The sequence below is a fragment of the Nomascus leucogenys genome, chromosome 22a (genome assembly GCF_006542625.1).
Source record: "Nomascus leucogenys isolate Asia chromosome 22a, Asia_NLE_v1, whole genome shotgun sequence".
Classification (NCBI taxonomy): Eukaryota; Metazoa; Chordata; class Mammalia; order Primates; family Hylobatidae; genus Nomascus; species Nomascus leucogenys.
In genome coordinates this window covers 132,320,149-132,327,968 of record NC_044402.1, presented here as the reverse complement: position 1 = coordinate 132,327,968, position 7,820 = coordinate 132,320,149, and the positions used below count along the sequence as shown (strand labels likewise).

The following is a 7,820-nucleotide window of genomic DNA, read 5'->3' as shown; positions in this document are numbered from 1 at the left end:
CCAGTGCCAAACCAAAACCCCTGGCATCCTGAGGCCGGAGGGCACCACGTGCCACCAGCAGGGGGAGCCACGTCATGGAGCTGAACCGGTGAGGCCTGCAGAGGCAGCCACCACTTGGACGCATCTCGGGAGGCTTGTCAAGTTCCCTCTTGGCCTGTATCACCACCACCACCCTGCACTCCACGTAATGGCAGTCCCGTGTGGCCTGTTTTCAGTGTCTAGGACTGCATACTCCCACCTCCAGGGCACCGGGGTCCCCACGTGGCACCCAGTGATATAGTCCTCCTCCCGTTAAGGCTTCTTGGGGCAATCCCTGACTGCCCCAGTGAGCAGCACCCCCAGCCAACTGCAGCTCAGTCCCTGCCCACCCACCAGACTGCTGCCCATCACAGGTCACATCCAACTGCCTCCCAAAATGTCTTCAACCCACTGTCCCCAGGATCCTCCCCCTCCTATCCTTGTGCCCTGGAAGGTCTGAAGAAACTGAAACAGAAAAACCAGGCTTGAGACAGCTTTGTTAGAACAACTCAGCAAAATAAAATTCCTGTTTATTGTTGGACAACATTGTTTCACACATACATCAAACAGGCCAAAAAAAATAAACAGCAACTTCATAGACAAAAAAGGAAAAAAAAGAAACCTTTTATCTTTGGCCTTTTTAACCATCTCATACAAACCAACTACTTATAGTACAGCTAAGTACATACACAAAAAAGTTACTGGAATGCTCGGAATAAGATTGTTTTTCTGTTGTCATTTTTGCTTTTTTTACAAGGTTTTTTTTCTCCTTTGAGATTATAATGAACATGGTCACACCACAAGTAAAGTCAGAAGTAGGACAGAGAACGCTCCGAAGGCTGGTTTGGTCATCCGAGATCATTAAAAATGGCTGACCCTAACAATATGTACAAAAATATAAAATGTAAATAAAAAATACAAACAAATTTCCTTTTTAAAGTACTTTTAAGAAAAAAAGCAGGGCCTTGGAAGTTTTGGTTCTTTTTTCCTCCCCTGTTGCAAATTCTCATGGTTTGGGTTGGGTGGTGGAGAGCGCGTGTCATCTGCGGGTGGCACTGCCCACGGTGGGCGGGCGGGCCTCTCTACTCGAAGGTGACCACGTTTAGATTCTGAGACGGGAAGTGGAGGGTGAATAGGTCACGGCGGCCTTTTTTTTTTAGTTTAACTTTTCCTTTTTTGCTGTCTAGTCATCCTCGTCGGTCTTCTGCTTCTTGGTATCGACATCGTCATCCTAGGCAGAGAAAGACTGTCAAAGGCCCCTCCAACCCCAGGGGCCCTATCCAACCCACTGCCTCAGTTCCCGCTGGCAAAGCAAGAACCAGGGACCCCCAGCTCCACAGCCCAAGGCCTCTGGGAAGTTGAGCCCAGCCCTGTTCCTTCCTGTTCTTAAGATTCAGGACCACACAGTGGCCACCTACAAACTCAGAAACAGTCCCTCAGCAGCTTGAGCACCTCAGCTGGAGGCAGGTGGGGAGACCCAGATGCCAAACCCCCATTCTTCTCAAGCCAGAACCCACCTCATCATCTTCAGCTGCCCGCTTGCCCGTAGCTGACTCAGCTTCCTCATCTTCATCTCCATCCTCTTCCTCACCTGGAGAGAATCAAAGGCCAGATAAACCACACTTCCCTCCTACTGTGGCTCCTGGGGAAATCCCGAGGAAGATGCAGTGGACTGCAAGGTCCCTGCCCTGCCTCTGCTGCCTGCAACTAGGCCCAATCAGGGAACCCACACCCACTACACAGGTGGGAATCTCCAGAGGAGAGAGTCCCAAGCAGCTGCACCCCAAGAGGCCAGGCCCAACAGATCAGTGGCTTTCAGAGCTGCACGAAAGAAACTTTCAGGTGTGCGAGTGAGTGTGGGTGGGCATGGGCACAGCTCCATGTCAGAGACCCTCCCTGACTCTACAGGTGGGTGCCCAGGGCCATGTGGTCCACTGGCCCCAAGTACCATGGTCCCACTCCCAGGAGCCCCAATTCCTTCCTTCCCCTTCTGACAGACAAGGCCAGGAAAAAGTATCTGAAAAGGGGAAGATAGACAAGGCTACTCACCATCACCTTCTTCTTCCTCCTCCTCTTCCTCCCCACCTTCTTCCTCTTCTTCATCTACCTCATTGTCAGCCTCCTGCTCCCCATTTTCCTCATTCTCCTCGACAGAAAACAGGCCATGTCATTACCAGCTGGCCCAAGGCTGGACAGAGCGTTGCTCCTGATGCCCGGCCTCCCACCAGAGGCTGCCGACTGCATCTACAGCTCAGCCAAGCCCACCCCAGAGGCCCTTCTCCAGTCAACACCCTCCAGGCTCCATCGTGAAACCTGCACATTAACTGCCCCAGGGCAAGGGCTTTTCCCCACCCTGGGCCAAGCCCAAACTCAAGACTACCGGAATCTCCTCTGAACCTATTCTAGTTCAGGCATTGCTCGAAAGCTTTTTATAAATATTTAACTAGCAATAATCGCGCCTCGGGTAAAGCTCATTGGCTACGATAATGCCACTGTGCAAAGCTATATATATATATATATATGTTTAAAGTAGAATAGGAAAAACTTTGTGAGGCGGTAGCTGCCAGGGCTCAGGAGCAAGGCTGACACTCACAGCATTCCCGTTAGCAGGGGCGTCTCTTCCATTTTCCGCCTCTTCCACAACTTCTTTCTTCTCCTTTAAGTCCTTCAAAAGGGAAGAAGGAACCAGTAACCAGTAAGTCTTCTGAGTAACACAGGGTAAGCAAAGACGCTGAGAACTACTGGTCTGTCCGTCTGTTCTGTCCGTCCCAAATTAAGAGTCGCACGCGACATGTGGAGAAGGGCCTGATTGCCCCTGTGGTCCCTCTCCCACTGGTCCGGTGGAAGGAAGGCCGGCGGGGGCATCTGTGATCGGGTTTCCCATCCTTTAAGGCCCGCTACAGCGGCCCCGGCGGCGGTTCCCACTGCCCCCTGGCGCTTCCTAAGAAAAAGGAGACATGTGACGCCACAGCCCCAGCCCGTCCGGCCGGGTGGACGAGCCCCGGACACTCACACCCATCAGCCTGCTTCCAAGTGCAAAGAGCCCGCCCCTCGAGCCGTCTAGAAAGGCAGCAGGTTATGTTCCAGAAATAAATAAGACAAGGAGGAGCCTGCGCTCGGGGACAGCCCCATGGGCGCGCCAGCCTGGAAGGCCCGCGAGATCGCACCGCCCTGGCCAGAACAGGTCTCTAAAGAAGCCAAAGCACACCGACCCCCCAAATCCGACCGCTGTTCCTAGAGGCCGCAAACCGCTGCTTGGCGGTGCCCCAGGCCGGGGCGTGCCGCCGGAGCCACCAAGTCCCGGCCTCCCCGCGGCGGCTGGGGATCCCGACCCCACCTAGGGGGTGGGACTCCACCCGGGATCCAAAAGGCAGCGCGGCCCGGGCGCCCGCTAACTTTTTCCACACGACACGGCCGCCAATACCAACAGGCGTCCAGCGTCCGGGCCTGCGGGAGCCCCTCGGCCGCCGTCCGGCGAGCGGCTCCGGGCCACCTGTCGGCCCTCTCCGTCCGGCCCGCCTCGCTCCGCTGACCCCGGCTCCGCCCGCTCTCGCCCCCTGGCGGCCGAAGCCCCGGGGAGCAGTGGGGGCAGGGAGGTCGCGGCGCGCAGGCGCGCATCCCCCCGCCCGGCGGGCTTTGCGCGCGGGCCTCGGCACGCACCGCGCGCAGGGAGCACGTGGCCCGGGGCCGCCGAGTGCGTCCCTTGCCTTGGAGACTCCGGGCCGGCAGGCAGAGCTCGCAGTGGCACGCGCGCGGGTCGCGCGTCGGTCGGCCGGCCTCTCGACTCGACGCCCCACTGCCGCCACCCCGGTAGGCCCGAATGTCTGCATTTGGCGGGCCAAGTCCCGCGGGAGGTCGCCCCGAAGTCCACCGGGTTGCTTAGGTCCGAGACTGTCGGGGATGCGCCTCTCGGGCTACTCATCGCCCTCGTGGGAAGTCACCTTTTGGTGCTTCGGAGAAAATCGAACACCCAAGCCCCGCACTGGGGACGGTGTTCTCCCCCCACAAACTGATACCCGGACTGAGTCCAGAAGGGATCACTGAGAGCCCCTGTGGAGATCCGGGCTCCGAGCTCCGCTCTGCCAAGAAGTCGCCCCTGGGAGAGCCAGAGGTGACGCCAGGGGCACAAGGGTTAAGGAGACGCCAAGGTGACTCGCGCCAATCCCCGCAGGGGCACAACGGGCGCGGACGAGGGCCGAAATATTAAGAAAAAGCCAGTCAGTCTGAGAGCGCCGCACTCCCGCCGAGGGCAGAGACGCTACCCAGGGCGGGCAGTGGGACCGAGGCGGCGCCGACAACAGGAGCAGAGCCGCGCCAGCCGCGCAGGACCTCATAGCCGAGGGCAGTGAACCCGCCACGGGGCCCGGGCGCCCCTCCCAGTTCGACCCTACCACCGGCCTGTCGCGGCCGCCGTGTTGGCCCGCGTCGCCCCGAGCTGCGGCGCACACGGTGCTCCCGGGCAGCCGCGGGGGGCGCCCATCGTCGCCCCAGCGCCGCGCTTCACTTTCTCTTTCCTCCTTGCGACGCGTGGGCTCTCGCCTCCTCAGCCAAGCCCGGCATCGCGGGTGCATGACTGAAACTGGGCGGCCGCTCCCGGCGCATTCACCTCGAAGGGCGCCCACCCCCGCCTCCCAGAGCGCCCAAAGCGGATAAGCCCGTCACATCTCCGCCGGGACGGCCGACGTCGCGGCCAGCCAGCCCGTCGCCTCATCCGCCTTATCGGGGCTTAGTCCAGACAAACCATCTCAGGTCCGCTACAAGGCGCGAAACCGGGGGCCTGGCGCCGAACAAAGAGCAGCGCTGCCGGCGGGCGCTCGCCGCCACTTCCCGCGGCCGGCCCGCGCCCCAACACTCGCCCCCCAGCACTTCCGATTCCCAACGCGCTTGAGTTTCAAAGTTATTTCCGTGCGCCCGGCGGGCCGACGACCCCCAGCCAGGCCCTTCTCCTCCCGCCGCCACTCATACCGGTCACAAACGAGTTTCGAGGGCCGTGAGCCGGCCTCCGCGCCTAGCCCTCGGCCACCGAGGGCGCCCGGCCCACTCCCCGACGGGCATCACGTCTGCCCGCGGCGGTTCCCGCCCCCTCCCCCGCACCACACAAAGAGTGGGCTGCCTAAGGGCACCGCGCCGGGAGCGGGCCGTTTCCCCGCGAGAGGGAGCAACAGCGGCTTGAGGCAATCCAGCTGCTGCGCGCCAAACACCGCCCGAGCGGCGGCGCGCGGACCCCGAGGGGGCGGGCGGCGTCCAGCCTCACCTTGGTGGTTATTTCGGAGCTGGTGTCTACGGCTGCGTCTGACATGGTGGGGCACGCCGGTGATCCGATGCAGGGGATTAAAAAGAAAGCGAGAGTTCAGGGACTGGCAATAAAGCTGCCGGAGTCCGCGGCGGCGAAGGAGGCGCGCGGCGGAGGCGGCTGCGGCGAGCAAGGAGGCGGACGAGGAACAATGCAAAGATGGCTTTTCAGAGCAGCCAGTGGGGGACTCACGCGGCGCCAGAAGCTTTAATATAGATTAGTGGGCGGCGCTCGGCTTCCCATACCCGGCCGCTATTGGCTGAGCGCAGGGAGCGGGCGCCCGCTCATTGGCTCGATTCCGAACAATGGACAAGCGTGCTTAAAGCGGCAGTGCCCCGGCGCGTCCCGCGCTGCGCAGTCGCCGATAGCACTGTCATTCAAGGCCCGAGTTTGCCGGGTCTCAGCGGCGCCGAGTGCGCGGGGGAGGGGTGCGCGAGCGCGTTCCGGACGCGCGCTCCCGCAGCTGTTTTGCTAGGGCTGCTGACGCAGAAAGCCAAAGCGCGGCAAAGCTGCCCGCCCAGCCCCCTTCCCCCCCCTTCCCGCCCTCCCCGCGGCTGCTCGGAAAGAGGGGGAGGGAAGAGGGGGCGGCGGGCGCACGACGGCTGCCAGCGCGGGGGAGGGGAAGGCGGGGTGCTGGGCCGCGCTCGCCCCGGGCGGTGCCCAGCGCAGTGCCCGCGGAGGTGCCCGCCCCCCGCTCCTGGGCGCCTTCGACCAAGGATTGTCCCAGTGCAAGTGGACGGCAGCCCCACGACAAGCAACGAGGTCACGAGGCCGAGACCCGGACACCTGGGCCGCCCCGTCCCTCTGCCATGCCCTCGCGTCCTCCCAGGGCAGGGCACCCCTAGTCCTGTGGGCAGGCGACCCCGATTGCCCACCATCAGGTCCGGCGTCCGTCGGCCAAGCCAGTCGACAAGCGGGCACCGTGCCAAGCACACACTGATTCATGTATCAAGCGGACTCGATGCGCGATGCCGGCTCCAGCCCTCGAGTGGGACAGCCCGCAGGCCCCGCACGGCATAGCGGTCCCATCACTCTAGGGCTCTAGTTAGGGTCTGTCCCGAGCGGTCACTGCCGTCGCGACAGCCTCAGGGCAGCCTCCTCCAGGGGCCTGCCGGACCATCGAGTCTGCCCTTCTCCCACCCCACTGCTGGACTGCGATGGGCACATGAGCATTACAGAATTCCTCGGGGAAAATAATCGTCTCTGGAGCCAGTTGGGCTAATCTTTGGGGAATACCTGAAATTTGGGGGGCCATTTAGCGAACCATGCGGAGCCCCGAGAAAAGGGAGCATCAAGACGCCACACTCAAGATGGCGCCGGGCTCGGCAAGCGTGGCGTGACGTAGCGATTTAGCTCACGTGGGCGATCCGAGAACAGCAGGCTACGCTGGCCTTATAGCCACTGCACTTAGCTGTCGAACTAAGAAATCTGTGGTGTGGGAAAAAGGACCAGAATAGGTGGAAAGATAGTCCAGAAATTTACCTGTGCCACACACAAGATGGCGAGAGGTAACGTTCGTCCCTGTGCTGCCAAAAGGGGGCGCCCGACACGGAAGGCGGGACTCCGGAGAGGCGAGCGCACATTGGCCGAGAGTGGCGGGCGAACACAAAGTTGACGCTTTGCGTCCTTCCATTGGCAGTTTCTGCCGTCTGTCTCTCGGGTGCAGCCGAGCTGGGAATGGGGAAAACCCGGAGTGTGGGATCGTGGAGGGCGGACGATGCCAAGTCCAGCAGAGCTTGCGCTCGGGGCTAGCAGAGAGACTGAGTCTCCCTTCTCGGTTTCATTAGGTAATGGGCGACATGGCTCCATCTCCACAGCGGGGCTTTGCTGAGCTTAGCACGCAGTCTCCCGGCAGGGAGGAGGCGCGCAGTACCGGGCGCCACTTCGTCCCCAGTACGCGTTGGGCCCGCGTTCCCAGGTGCCCGTCTGGCCGCTGGACTGTTGGCCTTTACGGAGCGAGTTTTACTTTAGGAAGAAGCCCGGGCTCCCGGTACTTTGGCCTGAAGAAACGTGGGGCAGATGCTGGGCAGGGCGGGGATACCGCGCCAACACCCGCTGTCCAGCGGTCGCCCTCCAATGCAGCGGCGAAGGGACGCCCGCTGGGTCTCCGCCCTGCCCCTAGGCGCCCCAGTGGCTGGAGGTGGCATTCTCCACTGCACGGGCGCGCCCCAATCCGGGGGACTCCCACAGTGCTGTTCCCGAGGACCACGCGTCTCAACTCTTTGTCCGGTCCCCTCCCTCCCACAGCCAGTCTGTCTTCACCGCCGCGCAGACCTGGGGCAGCCCTTCACGGAGAGGAAGGGCTCCTTGCCCTCAACCACCGTGACCCCCTTCCTTTGTGTCACATTCTTAGAGAGTTGGAGGGATTATGCGTCATCGTAAACTGGGAGACAGAGCGCCTTCCACCTAGGGCGCATCCATTAAGTTCCAGTTACCCTCGAGGGGATTGTTCTTTCCACAAAACCCAGATGCAGTGAGAGCCTGGCTTGTACCACCTCTAAGCATCGAG

General features: G+C 61.4%; 1 protein-coding gene and 1 pseudogene across 2 annotated transcripts; both read right to left on the bottom strand.

Moving 5' to 3' along the window:
* Positions 1-513: 513 nt before the first annotated feature.
* PTMA (prothymosin alpha) lies at positions 514-5,513 on the bottom strand. Of its 2 annotated transcripts, none has more exons than XM_012499833.2 (5): positions 5,273-5,513; positions 2,612-2,683; positions 2,068-2,164; positions 1,536-1,609; positions 514-1,249 (listed from the first exon to the last, which is right to left on the bottom strand). In XM_012499833.2, exons 1-5 carry the CDS (start codon positions 5,315-5,317, stop codon positions 1,202-1,204), a joined length of 336 nt encoding a protein of 111 aa, XP_012355287.1. In that variant the 5' UTR covers positions 5,318-5,513; the 3' UTR covers positions 514-1,201. The 2 variants fall into 2 exon arrangements, with proteins under 2 accessions (XP_012355287.1, XP_012355293.1); XM_012499839.2 differs by having other exon boundaries at positions 2,068-2,161; positions 5,273-5,502.
* LOC115832734 lies at positions 2,411-2,522 on the bottom strand (annotated as a pseudogene).
* Positions 5,514-7,820: the final 2,307 nt, after the last annotated feature.